The sequence below is a fragment of the Mus caroli genome, unplaced genomic scaffold, assembly GCF_978045245.1.
Source record: "Mus caroli unplaced genomic scaffold, Mus_caroli_1 scaffold_3, whole genome shotgun sequence".
Classification (NCBI taxonomy): domain Eukaryota; kingdom Metazoa; phylum Chordata; class Mammalia; order Rodentia; family Muridae; genus Mus; species Mus caroli.
In genome coordinates this window covers 139808536-139832686 of record NW_028227258.1, presented here as the reverse complement: position 1 = coordinate 139832686, position 24151 = coordinate 139808536, and the positions used below count along the sequence as shown (strand labels likewise).

The window sequence follows — 24151 nt, the reverse complement described above, 5'->3', positions numbered from 1 at the left end:
ACTTCAAGTATGATATTAAGTAGATAGGGAGAGAGTGTACAGCCTTGTTTTGTCTCTCATTTAGTGGAATTGCTTTGAGTTTCTCTCCATTTAATTTGATGTTGGCTTGGCTTACTGTAAGTTGCCTTTCTTATATTTAGGTATGTCCCTTTTATCCCCAATCTCTCTAAAATTTTTATCATGAAGGGTTATTAGATTTTGTCAAAGACTTTTTGATATCTAATAAGATGATCATGTGGTCTTTCCTTTTCTTTCAGTTTGTTTATATAGTGGATTAGAGTGAGAAATTTTCCTATGTTGAATCATTCATGCATCTCGGGATGAAGCCTAATTGATCATTGTGGATGATGTTTTTGATGTGTTCTTGTATTCAGTGTACGAGTAGTATTTTTTGAGGATTTTACCATCTATGTTCATAAAGAAAATTTCTTTTTGTTGAATTTTTGGTTATCAGGATAACTTTTGCCTCTTAAAATAAATTTGGCAGTATTCTTTATGTTTGTATGTTGTGGAATAATTTGAAGTATATTGGCCATAGTGTGTCTTTGAAAGTTTGGTAGAATTCTGTGATAAAACCATCTGGCCCTGAGCTTTGATTGTTTGGGGGACTTTTAAAAACTGCTTCTATATCCTTAGGGGATATAAGTCTATTTAAGCTGTTTATCTAATCTTGATTTAATTTTAGTATGTAGTATCTAATAAGAAAATTATCTGTTTCTTTTAGATTTTCCAATTTTATGGAGTACAAGTTTTTAAAGTATGACCAAATGATTTTTGGGATTTCCTAGGTGGCTGTTGTTATGTCTCCCTTCTCTTCTCTAATTTTGTTGATTTGGATACTCTCTCTCTGTGTTTTGTTTTGGTAAGGGTTTATTGATTTTTCTCAAGGAACCAAGTCGTTGTTTCATTGATTCTTTAAATTGTTCTATTTGTTTCAATTTTCAACCCTAAGTTTGGCTATTACTCTTGGATATGCTTGCTCTTATATTATTTATTTATTTTTAATCTAGCTTTCTGTGCTGTTAATTTGCTAGTATTCGATCTCCCCATTTTCTTTATTCAGGCACTTAGTGCTATGAATTTTCCTCTTAGAACTGCTTTCATCGTATCCCTTAAGTTTGTGTATGCTGTATATTTATTTTTTCTTGAATTCTAGGATGTGTTTAGTTTCTTTATTTCTTATTTTTCTTCCTTGACTCAGTAATCATTCAGTTTCCATGAGTTTGAAGGTTTTTTTTTTTTTTTTTTTTTTTTTTTTTGCTATTTCTGTTGATGAAATCCAGCTTTAATCTGTGGTGGTCTGATGGGATGCGGGGGATTATTTCAATGTTATTGCGTCTGCTGAGAGTTGTTTTGTGACCAAGTACATGGTAGGTTTTAGAGAATTGTTTGTGTGAAGCTAACAGTGTATATTCTTTTCTGTTTGGGTGAAACATTTTGCTACTATTTATCAGGTTCCTTTGGTTCATGATATCTTTGTATAGGTTTTGTCTGCATTATGTGTCCATAGCTAAGAGTGGTGTATTGAAGTTCATGTGAGGATACATGTATGATTTAAACTTTAGTAGTATTGCTTTACAAACTTTGGTGCCCTTGTGTTTGGGGCATAGATGTTAAGAATTGAAAAATCATCTTGGTTGATATTTCCTTTGAGTATGAAAGATCCCTCTCAGTCTCTTTTGTTTAACTTTGATTTGAAGTCTATTTTGTTAGATATTGTAATGGTTATATTAGCTTGTTTTATAGGTCCATTTGCTTAAAAATAACTTCTTCTAACCCTTTACTCTGAGGTAAGGATGGTTCCTGTTTTTACATTGATATGTTAGTGTCTTTTTTTGGGGGATTAAGACCATTGATGTTGAAAGATACCAATAAGGAATGACAGTTAATTTTTGTTATTTTGTTGTTGTTGCTGCTACTGTTGTTGTTGGTGGTGGTGGTGGTGGCTGCGGCGGCGGTGGTGGTGGTGGTGGTGATGGTGGTGGTTTGTGTCTGTGCCCATGTGTGTGTATGTGTGTCTATCTGTTCTTTCTTTGGAATTTTCTGGTGTGAGATTATTTACTGCATTTATTCACTGCATTTATTTATTTATTTATTTATTTATTTATTTATTTATTTATTTATTGTTTTTCGAGACAGGGTTTCACTGTGTAGCCCTGGCTGTCCTGGAACTCACTCTGTACACCAGGCTGGCCTCGAACTCAGAAATCTGCCTGCCTCTGGCTCCCGAGTGCTGGGATTAAAGGTGTGCAGCTCTGCTTTTATTTTTGTGGGTGTAGTTAATCTCCTTCGGTTGGAGTTTTCCTTCTAATACCTTCTGTAGAGCTGGATTTTTTAATAGATATTATTTAAATTTAACTTTATGATGAAGTATTTTGTTTCCTTATTGTATGGTGATTAAAAAAATGTGCTGGTTATAGTAATGTGAGCTGGCTTCTTTTGTCTCTTTGAGTCTGCAGGACATCTGGTGAGGCCCTTCTAGCTTTTAGAATCTCAGTTGAGAAGTCAGGTATATTTCTAATATTTCTGCCTTTATATGCTACTTGGCCCTTTTCCCTTGCAGTTTTCAATATTCTTTGTTCTGTGTGTTTAGTGTTGTAATTATTATGTGGCAGGGGGACTTTCTTTTCTGGTACAATATATTTGGTGTTCTGTTAGCTTCATGTACCTTTATAGGCATGTTCTTCTATAGGTTAAGAAATTATTTTTTCTGAGATTTTGTTAAACAATACTTTCTGGACATTTGAGTTGGGATTCTTTTCTTTACTCTATTATTCTTTCGTAGTGTCCCAGATTCCCTTGATGGTTTGTGTCAGGAATTTTTTTAGCTTTAACTCCCTCTTCCCCCCCCCCCCCTTTTGGGTTTTCTGAGACAGGGTTTGGAACTCAATTTGTAGACCAGGCTGTCCTTGAACTCAGAAATCCACCTGCCTCTGCCTCCCAAGTGCTGGGACTAAAGGCATGTGCCACCATTGCCCTGCTAGCTTTAACTTTTTCTTTGACTAATGTATCTATTTCTTTATTGTGTCTTTAACCCCCAAGATTTTATTTTCCTTCCATCTCTTGCATTCTGTTGATGATGCTTGTGTCTGTAGTTCCTTTTTACACACCTAGATTTACCGTTTCCAGAATTCCCTCAGCTTGTGTTTTCTTTAGTGCTTCCATTTCCATTTTTAGGCCTTGAACAGTTTTATTCATTTCATTCAATTTTTTTTTCCTGGTTTTCTTTATGGGGTTTGGCTATTTCCTTCACTATAAAGTTGGTGTTAAGGTTGTTTCCCTGTCCTTCAGCTGTGTTGGGATAGTCAGGGTTTGCTGTAGTAGCATGGTTGAGCATTGATGATGACATAGTGTCTGGCTTTTGTTGGTTGTGTTTTACACTAGTGTCTAGATATCCCCGTGTGCGGTGATTGTAGGTCTAGATGAGTTTGTCTTTGTTGGATGGGTAGTTTGTTCCTTGCTTTGTTTTCTTTCTGGTCCTCTAGCAGGAGTGGCCTATTGTTGAGTAGAAGGACTCCATCTGAATCGGGGGCTGGACTTCTGACAGCAGAGATGGCCTCTGGTCAAGCAGGGGTTTTTGCCTGAGTTGGGGGCCAGACTTGTGGCAGCTGGTGTGGCCTTGGTGTAGCCCAGGGTCTTCCTTGTGAGTTGCAGGCAGTAATATGGTGATGAGGAGGGGCTGGGTAGGCACTGAGAGATTGGAGGTGGTCTGCTGGTGGCAGTGGACCTTGGGTTTCTGTGTGTCAGTGTGGCCTCTGGTGAAACAGGGAACTTTAGCTGGAGGTATGTGGGTCAGGACAGGATGACTAGGAGGGAGAGTGGTGCAGAGGAAGTGTTGATGGCCCCTGTGCAGGGGGCTTTCCTGGGGATCTGTGTGGCTAGGTAGACTGGTAGACTTCACTGGCCGTGTGGGCTGGGATATAGCCAGTTATTACTCTTTTAAAAATTTTTTATGTTGCTTAAAGGAAGCATCAAATTTATATAAATGTGGCATACTTTGGGGGGATATGGAATGGTGGTGGTGCATTTCTTGTCAGGCAAAGCTGCATGAGGATGATCTAGCTCCTCCTTCCCAGCTGCTGAAACCAAGCAGAGCACCAGAGTGTGCTCCGGAGCTGACATGAGGAGAGGGACAAGGTTCAGAGCCGAGGTGGGTGTATTGATTAAATTGTTCTCAGTTTTCAATTTTAATTATATTAATTATGCATAATGACTTTTAGTAGGATGTTTTCAGGTATGCATTTTGATCTCCACCATTACCTTCTCTCTTTTTGTTTTTTTAATTTTTTTAGATTTATTTATTTATTATATGTAAGTACACTGTAGCTGTCTTCAGACACTCCAGAAGAGGGAGTCAGATCTCGTTATGGATGGTTGTGAGCCACCATGTGGTTGCTGGGATTTGAACTCCAGACCTTTGGAAGAGCAGCCGGGTGCTCTTACCCACTAAGCCATCTCACCAACCCACCATTACCTTCTCTTAAACTCCTCATTTCCTTTGCTCCCTTTCTTCTACCCAGCTAGCCTTTCTTGGACTACCATTGCTTTTATGTCTCCCTCCCTCCCTCCCTCCCTCCCTCCCTCCCTCCCTCCCTCCCTCCCTCCCTCCCTTTCTCCTTCCCTCCCTTCCTTCCTTAAATGATGGAGTGACCGCATATATTTAATTAGTTTCTATAGGAGCGTGGACAATTTACTAGTGGCTACAAGTAAAATGTTTCATCCTCCCGAGCTCCTCTTCTACCAACTGTTAAACTGCTTCTACATGCTTAAGGCGGGGATGGAGGCGTGGGGAGGGGAGAGCAGAGGTTAGTAAGTCCCTCCTCCCAGAATAATGTTTGGAAGCGAGTCACATAAAGTTTGTACAAGATTCGTGGTGATAGTGACTGGGGCTATGGGTTTGGGGGGTGGAGTGCTGGGGGTGACAGTATGCAGGTGAGAAGTCCTACTGTTATTGAGAGTTAAAATATTGTTATTTCAGAAAAGACTTCTTTTAAAACCATTTTTTTAAAAAACTGTAACTTCTTATTTTTTAAATGTTTCTTAAAATATTTTTTTCTTATTCTGTTGTAATTTCATAGAAAGATGTGTTACTCTCTGCCCGTCTTTGCACACTATATTGTCTAATGATGTTTCTCATTTCAGCCTTGATAATTCTGTGACTCTTTGCTAGTCATGACTCTGAGGCTGATTTCTTTCTGCCTAGGGCATCTCTGATTAATTTTCATGGCATCTTCTCAGGCTTAGCATTTGTTACCGTGGTCCCTTTCTCCCTTTGGTTTGTATGTTGAGTACTTTGGAGTTCCATCACCTCTGGACAGTGTTAATTTAAATTTTGGCTCAAATATCAGATATTACAATAGGCAATGAAGATGTGAAGATGTGTAGGCATGGAATCTAGGCTCAGTCCTAGCCATTGGTGGTGAGTAGTGTCTACCAGCCTTTGGAGCCTACTGGCAGTGCTGGGCCTCTGAGGGGTTCCTCAGGATCTCAAAAAGATCCTACCATAATTGATACATTGGTGTTCACGGGCACATTACTAGGTGAGTTTGTGTTGGTTCATACAGAGTTTAGGAAGCCACACCAGCAACTCTCTAGGTTGGGTATTTTCTCTTACTTTCTACTGCCTGTATTTCATGATTTAGTTTGGCCTTTTTGTTTTTCCCCTCCTGCATAAGGCATGAGTTTGAGGCAGGGTCTTGCTTTGTTGCTCAGGCTAGGCTGGGCTCAGGTGATAGTTGCTCCCCCCTTCTCGGCCTCCTTGGTATAGGAGTCAGGTGTATGCCAGCAGGTTTTATATCTCAGCTTTTAAAACTGAAAGTAACTTAATCAAATATTAAAGGTTGAAAATGGGAAGGTATGTCACTGTGGTGTGACTGTGTGCTTTATAGATGTAGAGAGTTTTAACTGGGGAGAAGGAGCAGTGGCTCCTCGGCAGCAGACATGCCACAAATGTTACTGAGTGTTTGGACAGCCCAGGACCCAGAACATGAACCCTGAAAATACCTTTGTGACAAACCCAAGCCAGCAGGAGCCAGAGCAAGTGTCTGGAGTCCAGGAACAGGCTTCTTTGGCACAGGAGTTAAAAAGGTGTTAAATTTATACACTGTGATAGAGTAATACGTAAGGAAGGAGGAGGTGTGGGTAGAACCCATGCAGAGTGAGGTACCCCACTACTGTGCTCTGAGCTCTGCTGATGGGTGTTGTTGTCCCCACTCTATGGTGGTGAAGACTGGAGAACACACTACTGTGAGCCTGCAGTGGAGAGCCGAGCAACAGCAGGACTAGTCTGTCTAGCAGCTAGGATTCAGCTTAAAGCTTGATGTGGGCTTGCTCATTGCCACTGTGGTTTTGGTATTAAATGTAAGGAAACGCTGAAGCTTTGTGAGCATTTTAGTTTTTGTGTATGTCTGAAATTTTTCATAAAATGTTATAAAAACTAAAGACTAGTAGGGGGAGGTGTCTCAGTCAGGTTCTTTTGTTAGTGGAAGTTTTATTCAGTTCTCACAACTGGAATAAATTTATTAATAGCTCAAGTGATTCATTGGCAATAGTTTTCATTCTGTTCTTAGCTCCAAACTACTGGGTTTGAGAAAAATACAGAACTGTGAGTAACGATGGGAGTGAGAAGACAAAACACATTTGCTTAACTAGTTTCTTAAGGTCAAGAATTTGATGAAAGTGGTCAGTTAAAACCTGAGAATGTTAAGTAAAGAATGCAGAGATGAGCACTATGTAACTTCTACATTGTGAGAAGTCTTAGGCTGCTTATCTATTAAGGAGTGAATCTCTTACTGTATTTTATTTATAAACTAAATTGCTGGATAAGAGAGAAATATAAAGTATGTGTCTGATGTGTTAACATCTGCTCTTTCAGGCTGACTGGGGCCTTGTAGACTCCTTGGCAGATAGGGTATGCTGCTTGCTGTGTTTCAGAAGGATAATAGAAAGAATGAAACCTTGCATGCAGCATCTCCTTGGAGTGGATGGATACCACTTGCTTAGGTTCAACTGAGACTGGTAGAAGACCCAGTAGTTGGGATCTCAAGTGAAGAGGTTTCAAAAATGCTATCATAAGTCATGATTTTACTTTCTGTTTACTGTCTTACTTGACCAAATTATCAGCTATAAATTGAGTTTAAGACAATTTTTGATATGCTATATGAATTTTTATGCTGAAATTATTGAAGTTGAGATGACAAGATTTTACTTTAAAATAGTCTGTATTTTAGGTAGCCAGCAAGAGGGTCAGTGGATTGAGTGTTTGCTATCCAGCTGTGAGGGTGTGGGTTTGGATCCTAGAAGTCACACGTAAAGCTGGTCAGGAGCACACATTTATGCTCTCAGTACTAAGATGATAGTACTGGCAAATCCTGGGTCTCAGTGGCCAGTCATTTTAGTCAAGTTGTTGAGCTTTTATTGAGAGACTATCTCAGAACACAAGCTGGAGAAAGAGCATTTGAGGAAAGCTTCCATCATGGACCTGGAATACCTGCATAATGCGCGCGCATGCGTGCACACACACGAACATGTACATGTGTGACACATGCAAGTCTGCATTTAGACTTTAGGTGGCAGTTTGTTACTGAACTCAGTGACACACTTAGCTAATAATGTAAGTAATCACAGTTGGTTTGTGTGGTTCTTTTACAGGGCTGAGGCTGAGAGGCACGCTGCCACTAAAACCACGCATTGCTCTGATGTCCAACTTTATTCTTCCCTTAGGAAAACTATCTTTTTTTTTAATGTATATTTGAGATAAAATTTGCTTAACTGTTAATTCTATCACCTCTATTCTATTAAGTTTACCTTTCCTAGTTCTGAAACGTGTTTCCAGTGACACTGAGATGTAGTAATTTTCTTAAGGTAAACAACAAGAACTTTTTTTAAAAAGTGAGGGGGTTCTGATATGCTGCTGACTATCCTCACATTTGCCTTGTATCTAAGGCTGGCCCTGAACTTGGCATCTTGCATTCATCTCATGGTGCAGTCAGTAGATGAGGCTCTGGAATTTTTTCTTCACTGTCTTAAAACTTTGTTGCTATGAAGAGACACCATGACCAAGGCAGGCAACTTTTATTTAAAAAAAAAAAAATTAACTGGTGCTGGCTTACAGTTTCAGAGGTTCAGTCCATTGTCATCATGGCGGGAAGCATGGCAGTATCCAAGCAGACATGGTACTGTAGGAGCTGAGAGTTCTACATCTTGATCCAAAGGCTCAAGATGTAGAACTCAACTAGTAGGAGACTCAGTTCTGCAAGCAGCTAGGAGGAGGGTCTCTTCCTCACTGGGCATAGGACTTCAAAATATTCCCCCGCACACTTCCTCCAACAGTGGCCTCCTAAAACTGCCACTTCCCATGGGCCAAGCATATTTAAACTTCTATCCTCCACTATCCCCCTAAAGTAGGAAATTTAGCCAGGAACAATCCAGTGGGTGTACCAGTTCACACATCAACTACTTATTTAAATGCCAAAATCTTACCTGTGTGGTGATGTTTATATGAGTGACCTTGTCTGCTGATGTGTGTATGGGTGACTTCTTCCAGGACAGTGTGACCTAAGGGAGCACAAACTAAGGAACTTGAGTTTGTAACCAAGAACCTATTTGAAAATCCCACTGCTGCTCCTATAGTGAGATGGAAGAAGTGACAGTTCTCTGGAAACTCATGGACCACTTAGCCGCAGCCAACAACAAAGAGCCCTTGTCTCAAAGAAGGTGTTAGGAGAGGACTGACACCTGTACTCTTACTCACACACACATGCATGCACATGCACTCACATACACACACCAAATAATATCTTAAAGTCAAATGGAAGACAAATGGAAAAAATGATAAAGTGGCTCCCGATGGATGGAGCCCTAATAATGACCTAATAATTGTTTCAAAGATTTCTAACCCAGGATCACTGTTTCATTTCTACCATGATGACTTTATTTTACCTTTGGTTTTTTTTTTTAAGTGGAAAAATTCTATTAGTGATTTTTAATATTACTTTAGATACTATATATTACCAGGGTGAAGTATTTGGATGACTAAGAAGTGAACTGTGTGTATGCCAAGTTATTTTAAAATCACTTTCGGTAACTTGCATTAAAATGAGCTTTAAAATTATTCTTTTAAAAAATTTGATTAGCATCAATTAATTGTTTAAAATTGATTACAGTGCTTTCAGTCTTCTCTGAGTATACCTCAGGTACACTCAGGCCATAGTTTCCTGCCCCCACCACACAGGCCACTTTGTAAGCAGTCACCTGCTAACAGTGTCACATTTTTTGAGTGGTTGATTATGTCCATGTCTGCTAGAAGGTGTCCTGGGTGAATTGTGATAGATTCCTGCTATACAGTTGAGCTTGTTAGTTCTTATGCCTGTAGAGTTTTGAGTTTGTCAGTGTGAGCGCTGTGAGTAACAGATGGCTGTCTTCAGTTTCAACTGTAGTTAAATATGTTGGGCACTGGACTGTAGCTTGCATGTAAGCAGTCAGTTACAATCAGAAAACAAGGTGGAAACCACAAGGGCTGCAGCTCCCCCAGGACCTTGTTGATCTTCTGCCTATAGACCTGCTCAAAAGAGGAAGAAAGTAATGAAAGGAGAGAGGAAAGATTTCTTAATTTAGCCTTGTCAAAAAGTAAAGCCAGAATCCATTTTTGGAGATTTAGCCAGAAAAATAAAACATTGTGCATAGGAAAATGGCATCGTTAACACCGAAATGTCAGAGGCATAGTTATTTATCACATATTAAAATAAAATCTTTCTTGTCCTTTCTTCAGTAACTGAGTTTGTGACTGTTGTAAGTTCTTAGCACTACCTTTCAGTCATGTCATACTGAATGACCATGTATAGAATCCTTCAGGCCATGGTTTTGGAATTGGTGTTCATCCTGCCTGATGGTGGTGCTTGTCCATGACACTCACCAGCATTAGCAGGGTGCCCACTACCTGCAGTTAGTTAAACACTGCCACTAACACAGCACCCCCTTTGACTGCTTCTCCTTAGCTAACAACTCAGAGGATCCTTGTAGGATGACAGTAGCTTTCCTGGTCTCTCATCCCAAGAACCCCAGGGTTGTCTTCCTCATGGACATACTGTATTTTCTCTATGTACACATAGCTAAGATCATGTGTATAAATGGAAAGAAAGATCAGCAGTGAGGGAAATGGAGATTATTGTCCACCATGGTGAAGTATTGATCCTCGGTTAATGTGGGTAACTCAAATAGGGGAGTGGGGAAAGGAGAAGTGTCTTAATTCATTACCCTTATTTTCCACACAAACAAACTGTGACCTAGGTAGAGTCCTCTTGATTGAGTCTGGGATTCCATCACATCATGCAGCTTGATGTTTGTTAATTTTTGAGACAGGGTCTCAACATGTAGCAATGATTGTCCTGGAACAGGCTTGGCTTGAACTCCCAAGAGATCTACCTGCCTGTGCTTCCTAAGTGCCACTAGTCCTGCTACAATCCTGATCTTACTTGATTGAAGTAACTAATATCACACAAAGAGTGAGCTTTTAAACAAATTAAAATTTCTTAACAATTCTTAACTTGTTTTCCAATTTTAATCAACTATATAGGCAAATCAAGGTCTTTAAAAATATTTTGGGTACCAGCTGAGGGTGTAATGTTCAGTAGTACAACTTACAGAGACTAGGTCGGGTTCAGAGCCAGCTCACTGTACTGTGACACTGTACACTGCCCACAGATCTTCATTATTGCTTACTTTAAAGGTTTTATTTTGGGCACTATAGCTTCTTAATTAATTAATTTATTTATTTTTATTATTTCCCCCCAAGCCCCCCGAAGCTGAGGACTGAACCCAAGGCCTTGAGCTTGCTAGGCAAGTGCTCTACCACTGAGCTAAGTCCCCAGCCCCTTAGCGTCTTAAATTTGATCATTGTTACTTAAGGAAAAACTTTCAGTAAGGCAGCTGCTTACTGAAAGGCAACTCTTTGGTCTGACCAAGCACCATGGCTATGACAGGAAATATTGATAGGGTCTTAGTAAATTGAATTAAAAGTAAATACAAGAGTTTGGCCAAGATCTGAGACGAGATAAGAGAGCAGTTTGTGTGAGTGAAATGCCAAAAAGCCAAGAATTATCAGCCAAAAATACAGCATGCTTGGCAGCAAAACAGCCTGTGGGCACAGGGAGGAGATTGTATTTATGTTGCAAGTTGCACTTTTTGTTTTTCTACATTATGCTCACTCAGCCTCTAGTTGGCTCATGTACCACTTTGGTAGAACCTTAGCAGTCTGGGGTAGCTTGTCTGCTTTCTGATTTGGCAAACCACAGGGTCCTGTGGTCTTTGAGGCCCCTGAAGGACTATTTGTAGTTCTTGAGTGAGCTGGGTTCTTATGTTGACCTGGGTTCGTCCCACATGACTCAATCTCGGTGCCTGAAACAATGGAGTGGTTTTGACTGGGCTCATTGGGTTATAGAGGCTGAGAGGTCCTACATTCCATCTACAAATGACCAACTGAACAGGAAAGAACATTCCAGAGCCTCAGAATCAGGTGACAGATGTGAGTGTAGGTGGGGGCTTAAGTAAGGCAAGAGAACCTGGAGAGCAGTGCAGGCCTGCAGTTGAGCTGGGGGCAGACCAGTGCCTGGGCTCCAGAGGCTTAAGTGTGAGGGGAAGAGGCATGCTGACGGAGAGAGACAGCGCCTGCCACACATTTGCTGTGGATTGGGAAACAGATATAAGTGGATCATATGTAGTACACAGTGCCAACTTTAGTGTAGAAACACCTTGGGTAAATGTGCCTCTATTGATGTTCCCCTGATGATGGCTTGTTCTAGAACTGCCATATGCATATCTACTTCCCAAGTGCTGGGATTCGAGTTGTGCTTGCTCCTCCCCCCTCTGTTTTTGTGTCAGTGAAATGGCCAACCTTTAGTTTACTGTTTACTAAGGCATTGATGCTAAACAATGAATACTGTGTCACAAGGGCTGAAAGGATTTTACAATACTTATTTGTAAATACATTAAAGTTTTGGCATTCATTGCCTATCTACATTCATTTGTAAAACTTAACCTGTCTGTATACAAGTTAACAGTTGAGTTGAGATAAAATGTGTGAAGCCACACATATAGAAATATGTTAGGACAGTTTTGCTGGAAAGAGGCCTAAAGAAAGAACAGGTATAGACTGTGCTTTATTTTGATAAAGGCAAATTAATTTATGCAAATACTGTTTTGTATTATCTTACCCTAGAGCAGTGTAGTTCTCAACCTGTGAGTCGTGACCTTTTTGGCAAACCTCTCCAAAAATATTTACAATTCATAACCATAGCAGAATCACAGTTATGAAGTAGCAACAAAATAGTTTTATGGCTGGAGTCACTACAACATAAGGAATTGTCTTAAAGGGTTGCAGCATTAGAAAATTGAGAACCACTGTACTTGAACATAAGGGCTTTCAGAATGGGAGCCTGTGGCATATTGAGCCACTTATTGCAGGTAGATTTTAAGAGGTCCAGTTGAACCCAGAGCCAGGTAAGCTAGGTGAGGCTATATTGGATAAACACAGGCTGCCTTTTAGAATGCTTCTAATTCAGTCAGTTTGTCTGGAAGAGATATGTATTGGAAGGTGAGTTAAGGTGGTATTAGGACTTAAAGTGAGTGTGCTCTTAAGCACTCCTCCGTGTAAGGTATGGCGGCTGCATTCTTCTCTGCTCGGCAAGTGAAATGGCACAGTGAGGTTAAGGTCGCTATGCTCCATGTTAAAGGCTCGCAAAAAGAAACATCGATTTCCTAATTTAACAACTATTTCTTTGAAGAGTAATAGAGTAATAGTTTGGGACACAGAGGGAAGTCTCCCACGTCATTAGGTATGATGTTTGAACGATTGTCACGGGGAGAATGACATTTTTAAGTCGTTTCTGACCGAGTAGATGGCCGTTTTTAACCAGAACTCAGATGAGGGCTACCACTTGGTTTTCATGGCTGAGTTTTCATTGATTTTTACTTTTTAATTTTTGTTAGGTACTGAAGATCAAAGCCAGACTTTGCACATGCTAGGATGGTTATCTACAAGGTTGCTAAAATTGTTCAAACCCCTTCCACTTACAGTAAGAATCAAAAAATTGATTTATTTGTACTGTAATATTCCCAGAGCTAAGTAACCTTTCCCTTGATCTTATCTCCAAAAGGCCAAGATGCAGTTGAGTGACAGTATGCCTGCATATTGTTTTAACATATTACACTACTTCTGACATTTTTGAAAAGTAATAATTCGAGACTTAATTTCCTTCATTTTGTATTCTTTTAACATAGGTATTGTTTTTACAGTATACCAACATTGCCTAAACCTTATTATGGTTATATTCCTTTCATGGGAACTGATATTGACTAGTAAGGTGTTACTCTAATCTCTCTGCTGTGGTCTGTTATAAGTGTTCTCCACCGATGAAATGAGCCAGTTCAATCCAAATTAAAGTATAAAAGGTTTACTGGGAAGCTGCTTTTGGTTGGGTTCACTGGTCCCAAGAAAAGGCAATGGGGAGAGAGACAGAGGGCATGGGAAAGAGAAAGAGTATGCACACGTCGGGAGAGAGAAAATGCAGAGTGAGGGAGAGAGGAGACCAAAAATGTCTGGACTGTATCGGGAAGAGCTTCCTGGGGAAGGGAAACTAGAAAGTTCAGAGTAGAGGGCCTGGTGTGCCAGCCATGTCCTGTAACTGGTAGGAACTGAGGGATGCTGGGAGAATCTGGAGGCCAGGTCTGCTTTGATGTGTAAAATATACAGCTCAGCTGCTTGTCCTGAGACTGAGTCCCAGTCTGAACACTGTGTCTCTTCATAATTCATGTTGAAATTTAGTCTCAATGTGTTGTACTGTGGTGTGAGTCCTTGAGTAGGTGATGCACGTAGGTTTCCATATGGTCTTTTCTAATATCCTTTAGTGTTATTCTTGCCTCTATCCTTGTCTCTGCCCTTTCTGCCTATTCCTCTTGCCACTTAAACCTCCCTCCCCATCATTATTCTCCCCGCTTTATATCACTAGTACAGGTAGAACCTGGACCCTAGAAAGGGAATATTGGTGGGAAGGGAGAACAAAGATCTGGCAGGAAGAGAACATAGATGATGTGCAGGATATCTATATCTTGTGTCTAGTTTATTACTGCTGTACATTCTGCAGATAGAAGTAGTTTATAGAGGACAGTGCTATACCATGATATTAAAATCTTCAATATTTTTATCTTATTAAAAATGCTCCTTTATCACAAATTTAACCTAATTTCTTGTTTGTCTTTTAAGAAATTCTAATTAGCAGAAGGCCTGAGTTTATGTTGCTAAGTAATAGTGGAATGTCTTAGTGGCTACTGGGATGAAGGCTTAATTTGCTCAGATGGGGATAACACCTTCCTAACCAATGTTTGCCAAACTGCTGAGGTGAGGTTGCTGGGTTAGTTCTTTCCACGTTGGAAATCTGAACTAAACCCCATATAGTAAGCTTGCTGATTAGTTGATTAGTATGGAAATTGAAAGTTTAAAAATGTTACTAAAAAGTCCTTTTATTTGGAAGCACCATCCCCTCACCCCCCCCTCCCGCCCCCCATTCCTCCAGCACTGAATGGCACCTTGTTGGGAACAGAGTCTTGTGAATTACAATCAGCTCACATTTAATCATCAGAGCAGGCTTACTTCAGTGTGGACAGAGTTCTGATAAAACTGGCAAGCTTTGGACAGAAACTTATAGAAAAGTAGACGCTGGCCACATGCAGATTACACAGAGAAGCAAGCTGATGTGCTGAACTGAGGAAAAGATCGTGAATGCGGTGGCTCCCAAAAGGCCTGCCATGCCATGTGTGTGGGCTTTGTGCTACGGTCACTAGAACTGAGTTGAGTTCTATGAGCTTGGTTCTAGCCACTTAGAAACTGCTGCCGATGAATGCAGACTTGAGTGCTTTGTACTAAAAAAGGTGCTTCTTCTAAATCGTCGTGTTTCCCGGAGAAATAAGTATGTTTTTATTGGGGTAAATTATATGTACTTATACTTACTGTTTGTGTATTCTGTTCTTAGAATGCTGCTAGAAAGAACACAGTTCTCAGGTTTACTGACTGGACCAGTCTCAGGACTGGAAAGTTGTAGTTTAGGCTGGATGGAGGTAGGAGGGCTCAGCTTACAGGCCTGTCTTTGCTGAGGCTTCCCAGTAGGCTATGGTAGTAATTACTTATGTATAGGGATTTGGGGAGAGGGAGAGCCCTGTCATGTTATGTTTGAGTGTTTTATAATCCACACAATTTTTGATGTAGTTACCATTAGCAGTGTGCATGTGTAGACTCTGCTTTTGACCTTGCTAGACACTTTGGCCTGTGTTTTCTTGACTTCCTTGCTTACACTTTTAGAGTACACATTGGCAGGTATAGAGATTGGACCACTTGTAACCTGCTAAACTGGCCAAAAAGATTTTAAGAATTGTTTTACAGCCAGTATCTTTATTTTTATTTCTGTACCACTACCAGGTGCAGTGCATGGTAAATGTGACTCTGCAGTGCCCAGGTTCTGTTTCTTTGTTGCCGTATATAGTGTAAAGAAAGCTATAGTCCTTTGTAGCCTTGAACAAGAGCTCTCTGTGAAGTAAAGCTAATGGGAGAGGGCTCAGTTTCAAGTTGCACTGCAGAGAACCAGTCCTGGTAACTAGATCCCAGCAGCACAGAAGCTGTGCCTCTCCAGCCAAGCCTGCCTGTCAGAGTGGAGGGGATGCTGTGGAATGGCATGCAGCCTAGAATGTCTACAAGGCCTATTCTCTTTAAGAGGCTGCTGCTGTTACTGCTTTCTTCCCCTCCACACCACCACCACCACCACCTCCTCCTCCTCCTCTTCCTCTTAAATGTATGTTTTTATTATTATTATTATTTTAGTTAGCATATATACTAATAGTTTTCAGTGACATTGGTTGGTAGATCTGTAGTATGATCAGGTAGTGGGAGGGTTGTTTCTGCAGGCCCATTCTGAGGCATCCTTTCCTCCTGAGATACCAGCCATACAGCTGATATAGTATGGAGTAGAGTTTATTTAGGGCATGGGGAGGGGAGTTGAGGATGGAGTGGAGAGTCAGAAAGGGGGAGGGAGAAGAGAGAAGAGACTGGCCAGGGACACGTGAAAAGAGAAGAGAGAGGGGAATGGAGAAGAGAGACAGAGGGTAAGAGAGTGGGGAGGGAGCACACAGTCCCTTGTATAGTCAGGCATTCCTAGCTGTTGCCAAGTAACTGTGAGGTAGAGCCTAGAAGAAATTCTAACAGACATTTTCATGAACATTTTCATTTGCCTCTCTGTTCTTTTTTTTGTTCTTATTCTACAGTTTTTATAAATCAGTCTGTCTGTCTATATAGTCTAATCTAATCTATCCATGACAAAGTCTCTACACAGCTCCGACTATCCTGGAACTCATGTAGACCAAGCTGGTATGCCTCGGCCACCTGATTGCTAGAATTAAGGGCGTGTACTACCATAACTGTCCTCAAACTTGTTTTCATTTAATAAGTATTAATGTCTTGCCTGCATGTATATATGTACACTGTGCATACGTGGAACCTAAGAAGCTCAGATGAGGGGACTGGAGTTATGGATGGTTGTAAGTTGCCATATAGATGCTTGGAACTGAACCCTAGTCCTCTGAAAGAGCAAGAAAAGTGCTGAGCCATCTCTTTTAGGTCCCTCTTTATATTGAATGTTAATGAGTCTCTATTGGAATAGAACAATGACCAGTATACAATCCAGAACTCAATAAAATCTTTGTGAGATAGATGATGGGTTTAAGACAGCCATTTTCAGTGTAATTGTTAAATCACATGGGTGTCTGTGGAGAACTCCATATACAGAGGTGTGGCCTTTTCTAAGTGTATTTTCCTAATTTCTCTAATGATTCAGAGCTAGATGCAATATGTTTAATAAAAACTAGATCTTTTGTGTACTGCTACTTATGATTTTTTACATTAGTACTTATTCTCTTATGTACGTGTTGAGGGGGTAGCTAATGCATATTCCCATTTAAGCTTAAATGGAAGATTTAGGCCAACTTAAAAATCTGAACATTCAAGGCCTATTGAAACAGTTTCCCTTCTTGTCAGGAAACTGACTGTGGCAGAGAAATGATGATAACTGGTATTGCTAAGAAGGATTGGGGTTTTATACCCAGCCGCCCTCACGCATTCACAGTCCTATACAACCTGACTTCATTAACCATAGAGGATTTTTTGTTGTTGTTGTTGTTGTTTTGTTTTGTTTTTAAATAATGTGTGGTATGTACTATTGGTATTTACTGCATCAGACACTAAAAGTGTAAAAATTTATAATTCACATTTTAACATAACTTCATACTTAACATAGTAACACAAATCATGTGTTTATGAAATAAAAGTGTTTCCCAAGAAAAGTATTTAGATCATGGCATTGTTTTATGTTTCTGCAAATCCTTTAATCTCTGGCTTGCTGCACAGCTGGGTATTCACATCTGCTCTGAATTCAAGTCTGAAGATGTGCTGCTGCAGTTGAAACATATGGGGAGCCTTGACTGTGCGGAAAGCTGGAATGTTTCCAAATTAAAACCAAAATTTATTTTTGGAATAAATTTCATCGTCTTTTTTATTACCAGGCTGACACACCAGCAGATGAACAGGTTTTTTTAGGGGCTCACTGTGATAATGGATCAGTGAAAGTTTTGTATATGTTTTATTTTTTGTTATTTTTAATTAAGTATATGTGCATAGGTGTGTGCCTGAAGATGCCAGAGCATGCCATCATCTCAAGCTTCTCCCCTATTTGGTGCTGGAATACTGCTCTTGACTGCTTAGCTCTCTGCACCCTTTTGTAATTCTTTTCTGTTAAAATATACATGCCTGTTAAAATATACACCAGTCTTGCCTTGGAGTCACAGAGATAGATCCACCTAACTCTGCCTTTCAAGTATTAATGATGTCTGCCATTACTCCTGGCCCTTTCTCTAACTTTTTAACACACCCTCTATTCCTATGTAATTTTGTAAGTTTTGTGGTTGCCAACCACATGGTGGCTCACAACCATCTGTAATGGGATCCGATGCCTTTTTGTGGCATGTCTATAAACATCTACAGTGTACTCGTATATATAAAATGAATAAGTAAATCTTTAAAAAAAAAACCCTTTCACAATCATGTGATACAATATTAAAATATCAGAACTATTAATTAATTCACCATTTTCCTTATTAACATTAGGTGCTGCGGCATTAGCAACTTTTAACAGTGTTTCTAAAAATCATAAGATTTCTTTTTTAATTTAAAGGCAAAATTTAATGATTGCCAACAAATTTTTAGTATTTCCTTGGAAGTGAAAGTTTTGTCTTGTTCATTTATAAGAAATATCTAAGAGATGTCAACTGAGAAACCACTCTGTTGTTTGAAGTATAAACTGACAAGGGTGCAACCAGGTTAGCCAAAAAGCCAAGGCCTGTTTGAGCTTGGGGCTCTGTGAACTGGGGACTAAGGGACACACTGGTGTTAAGATAAGGCTTCAGGGGGAGCTTTTGGCTTGGTTTTGTTGTTGTGCATAGTGATGAAGAATTCCTCACACGGTGGTTGTTCCTACATCTTTGCTAGGTAACCGTGTGCAAATGTGAGAAAGGGAGTACTGTAGTGACATGTGTGAAAGAAGGCTTGCTGCCCCACAGCACCAGAACATTCTGTAGGCCTTCTAGAGACCCAATACTACACCGAGTTTTAAAAGTTGATCACGCTTTAAAAGGAGCATGTTTTTAGTGCTAGGTGGTACTGTTCATCTGCACACACGTTTATTTATTATACCTGACTTGAAGTTCTGAGTACCTGGGCTTATCTTAACAATGAAACATGTTTTCTATGAAGTGGAGAGGATGCATCTTTCCACAAGATACCTGCCTCATTGCAAATAGAGATTGTGTAGCTTCATTGGCAAGGCACTACAAAGGACTAAACCCTGTTTGGCTTTAGGTGGTTGTGACAGAGATCTTTGCTTTGTGTGTTTGCCTTGGTTCCTCCATGGGGTGTTTTGTTTTTGTTTTTGTTGTTTGCTTTTTGGAGAAGAAAACCTTGAAGTGCTGTCACCCTCTTGCTCTTTCCCTGAGTACTGAGTGCAGCTTATGCCCTTTACACTTGACCTTAAACAGGCACTTGTCCATTAGGTCAGATTTTATGGTTTTCTTCTGCTTTGAAACACTACACTGGACACTTAGTCTCTGTTGATGGCCGGTTTGCTACAGCACCATATGGTACAGATTCAGACTCTTGCTCTTTTAAACAGTACAACAGTATGTGAACACCTTTCTCAGCTTACTGCAGGCTCAGTAGTCTTAGTTTACTTATACACCTCCTTATTCTGGAAATGTTTTCATAAGCATCATTGTAATGTCTTGCTCTTATCCTTTGGCCCAGCATGGTTTTCTCGATTCTTGCAGTACCTGAATTTTGAGCACAGGTTAACCTGTTCTAGTGGTTGCTGCTGTGGTTTTCTGCCAGCTCCCAAGATGCTCCTGTCTCTTGCTCTCTGTGTCATGCTAGGATTCCTGGGGTGAGAAACTCATGCTGTGATTTCGAGTTTGTGTGTGGTGCTGGTATCTGGACGCTGCCCCTCCTGCTTTTGTGGCTTGTGCTTTGATCATTGAGCCTGTGTCTCCAACCTGGGAGTTTGCCAGCAGCCATCCTTAAATCGTATGCACAGAAACCATAGTGTTGACACACACAAAAGTAGGTGCATTAGTAGCTATTGCTTAAAGAATTTAATTGATTTGGCCAAGCATAGTGGGTCAAACACCTTAATCCCAGGATGTGGCACTCAGAGGCAAGTGACTCTCTGAGTTCACAGCAAGCCAGAGCTACACAGAGAAACTCTGTATCAAAAAACTAGAGTTCAAAAAGAATTGATTTGATTTTGTTAAACTCAGTCTTAAATTTATTTTTCATTAGTTAATCAAATAACCTGGAACATATATTTATTCAGGGGATTTCTTCCTGAGATTGTATAATTACATTAAGATTTTTTTTTTTTTTGCTTTACAGTTTACATATGTGTTTTCATAAGCAGGGTATTATTTAGTCTTTAAATAATAAGAATTCTTTGCCTTTTAAAATATGTTTCAGAAGACATGAGAAAATGTCTCAAAGCTCTCATTCTTTAATGTAGTTTATATACTCAATTGTATTACCATAAACATTGGTAAGGATTTAGTTACTTTTCCTGAGAGGGGAAATTGAAAGTAGCATGTTTTCAGTGCTAGGTGGCACTGCTCATCTCCTCCTCCTCAGTGATTTCTGAAGGGCATGGAATGGTTAAAGATGGAATCTATTTTTGAAGGACAGACTTAAGCTCTGAATCCAGCTATTAAATTTGCAGGTATCAAAGAATGATATCATATTTTCTGACTTGGAAGTGATGAAGCCACATATAGTTCCTGGCACGTACCTATTGTGCCAAGCCAGTGACTTGGGGAAGTAGAAACAGGGTCACTGAGACAAGTTCAAGAGGTTGTTAATACTTAGGGTAACGTAGTGAAGCCTTCCTGCTTAAAAATAAACAAACAAACAAAACAAACCAACAATAATGATTTTACATTAGCTAGAGGTACTCTAACAAATCTAAAAAAAAATGCCTATTCTCAGGATCCTGGGTGCTAGACATCCAAGTTCAAGGGATTAGGGCCAGTGTCTTCTGAGGTTCTTTTGTGCCCATGGGGCTGTTAAGGTTGGTGCTTTCTAAGGCTCCTTTGTGTCCATATATCCTCAGTGTATCTCTTAGAAGGGTACCCCCCCCCGAAAAATACCCAAAAAGTTTTATTTGAGCTTAAAGACCTTGAAAGACTCAATCTTCCTCACAGTCATGTGTGAGGTAGGTCACTTCCTATGTACTAGAACACAGTGCAGCAATGTAGTGTTATTCCTAGTTATACTACTTTGGGTGTAGAGTTAAAAGGTGTAACAAACCCACCATGTTAAAGAGGTACCTGTGCCGCACCTCTTGGCTTCACACAGTCAGCTTGGCATAGCTCCTCATGTGGTCCTAGTGAGCAGCCTGGCCACAGATGAATGACAACTGCTCCTGGCGTTGAGAGCTCACCCCCATTCAGGAGTGTGCTAGTAGAAGATGCTATATGTATCTAAACCCTTGCTCAGTGGGGATTACATTGCCTGTGTATGACATGTTCTGGCTGCCTTTGAAGATGTGATAACATTTAAGACAGCATCATGTGTAAATTGTTGTCATTGCCTCCACTGCTTATGTAGATTGGTAACTTGGGTCAAGGTTTGGGATGAGCAGTGAGTCCTACTAGTATGGAGTTTTTCCTACTGATCTCATTTATCCACTCTGTCCTGCACTTCTGGTAGCCATCAGAGATTAGTATATGAATATTTCTCAGTAATAGCCCTGTCCATAGAAATGGTTTTCTCATATGTCAGTCTCATATTGAAGTGAGAATCATAATACTGAAAAAGAAAGGATTTTTTTTTCTCATTTTGTTTTTCTTTTTTAAAAATGTGATGGGGGGGGCTAATATTTAGAATAGAATAATTGCTGTGAAGTATAGGTCCATAAGTAAAGTTGAGTGGCACACAGCCATGCTCCTTTGTTTGTATTTACTGTTTTACACCACATGGTGACACTGAGTAGTTGTGACAGGCTGTATGGCTGGCTGAACCTCTAATAGTTACTGGCTCTTAAGAGAACATTTCTGATCTCTTTCTTAAATTATGAAATAGATTTATGCTAATATATACTTAAGTCTTGTTTTAGTGTGTCTCTTGCCTGACATCATCCTATCAGTGAGAGAATGTGGCATTATAAGATTGTTCCTCTCTCGTGGCTTTATGCATGTTCAGATCCTGTATATATACATACACAGACTTGACCTCTGTTATGAGATGGAGAGAGCTAGAGGTCAGGACTGAGGCTCCTCCCTGCTCAGGACTTTAAGATTGTGCCTTTTCCCAATAACTATTATGCTGAAATCTTAAATCTTGCAACCCCCCCCCCCCACCCCCTTAAGTTAAAGAGACTAAAGGGAGTTTGCATTACATGCAATGCTAAAGGCCTTTGTGAATGAATCTTTGCCTTTTCAACAGGATGGTGCCCTATAAAAAAATAGCACTAGCTATGTTTTCTGTATGTCATCTTACTACCTATGGAAGTAACTATGTTAATGCTGCAAAGCAATAAGAACCTTTGTTTTACATCATTTAATAAAATTAAATGCTTTTTTTACAACATTGTTTACATTTTGTTTTAGTATTCTTGTACTGAGAAAATAATGAACTTTGTTTTATTTTTAGGGTTATGTCCTGTGTTGTGACCTCATGGTTTAAGTGGGAATAAAGATGAGTATAAGCAGTGATGAGGTCAACTTCTTGGTATATAGGTACTTGCAAGAGTCAGGTGAGTACTGCTATAAAGTAATAGGCCTCAAATTCTTTCACTATTCTCAAAATAATTTTTTTGCACTTGAAATTTGTAACAGTCCAAACTGTTGAGCTTTGTCTGTTTATTGGTGTCTGGACTGCCACTTTAAAGCTGTGTTTACTGCATGGTTTAACTCTCTGACTCTTTCAAATATGTTGGGATCATCTCAGGCAAATACATATAACTAGCAGTTTGTCTTTTGATGTCTAGAGGTCAGTTTTAATTAGGAGGGTGTTATGGCATGACATTGTTGCATATGTTTAGTAAAGACTCAGAAACATCAGGTTAGTGATGTATATTGCATGTATACAGTTAATTATTACTCCTACTTATGGTAGGAATAGTAAAGCTCAATTAATATTTTTCATAACATTTTTCAGAGGTATTAATCCCAATATATTTATTAAATATATTTTGATCTGAATTCTGATTGATGTATTCAGATGCTTATTATTATAGATCATTGAATGTGGTTTGCAATTAAGGTATTGAACATTTCAGATTTCTACATAAAAAGGTCTAATCATAATATAGAAATAAGACTACAAGTGAAATATTGCTGGACCAGGCAAGAAATGTAAATACCACTATTCCTCTCTGAGTAGCTGGGAAGATAATATGTGAGCGAAGAGGAAAAGAGCTCAACCATGGCGCGGGGGGTGGGGGGGTGGTAGAAAGAGAGAAAGACAGCAGTAAGCAGAGTGGGGGCTGGAGGGGTGTGATACTGAAACTAACTGACCACAGGGAGGGGGGATAACGGAGACAGGGGAAGGTTTGGAGTTTGTTTATACTGTGAGGGGAAAAGCAGATCAAACAGACTGCTTAACCATCAAATACACGATGGTTAATAAAGACACAGAACAGTAGCCCTGGTGACTGTTCCCATTCAGCCTGTGAAAGTGTTTACAAATTATTATGTAACACTCTGCCCAACATGGGAAGAATCAGGTGTGTGGACACCATAGCTCAAACACCCCAGGTTTGCAGCTTTGGGATGACTAGTCATCAAGCAGTGGGAAGGACTTGGGGGGTAGGGATTTGTTAGGAAGTCTCACTTGATGTATTGGAAAGACTACTCAGTGTTTAGGTCAAACCACTGGGCATTACTGTTTGAGCACATCAGAAACAGCTGAGCACCTTACCCTGTGATTTATCCAGTGTCCAGGTGAGGCATCGAGGGCGAGGTGCCTTACAGTGTTAACTGCTTGTTCAGATTCTCCTCTTTCCAAACAGTTCTACAAACTGCTGTTGATATTTCTACAAGAAAATAATCAGGAAAGAGGGGAGGTAACAAAATACTGATCTGTCTAATTTCTTAAAGAATATCCAGTGATGCGATATTAAATGTCTCATGAAGTTACCTGTATTCTTGGTAAAGAATGTGAATTACACATGTATTTGGATGGTGTAGGTTACAGTGGAGATCAAGGGAGAGAGCTGGCAGTGGGTCACCAGAGACCCAGTGTGCAGTCACATGGTCAGAAAGTGTCATCTCCAGCTACAGATGGTTCAAGGCCAGCCTGGGCTATATATAAAACCTTTTCCCATTAAAAGCAAATCTAAAGCAAGAGTTGTATTTTCAAGGATTGTGAATAATCAGCTCAAGTCATCTTAGGTAATCAGTGTGTGTTACAGTACCAAATGGACTTTTTATTATGTCTTACCAACATATTTTCATCATACTGCTATTGAAGAATTAGTAGATAGCATGTATAGAAGTGCAAAAGTATCTTTATATTGTAACT

The 24151-nt window shown here is 39.9% G+C and overlaps 1 protein-coding gene across 4 annotated transcripts in view; it reads left to right on the top strand.

The window, feature by feature from the left end:
- Positions 1-24151, top strand: part of Tbl1xr1 (TBL1X/Y related 1) — a 140178-nt gene that overhangs the window by 83216 nt on the left and 32811 nt on the right. For 3 of the 4 annotated variants that reach the window (XM_021157626.3, XM_029475478.2, XM_029475479.2), the window contains one exon: positions 22280-22382. The exons of the other annotated variant lie outside the window; for it this stretch is intronic. In XM_021157626.3, the coding sequence (XP_021013285.1) occupies positions 22325-22382 (58 nt within the window). In that variant the 5' untranslated portion in view covers positions 22280-22324. The remainder of the gene's footprint in view (positions 1-22279; positions 22383-24151) is intronic. 4 annotated transcript variants of the gene reach the window in all.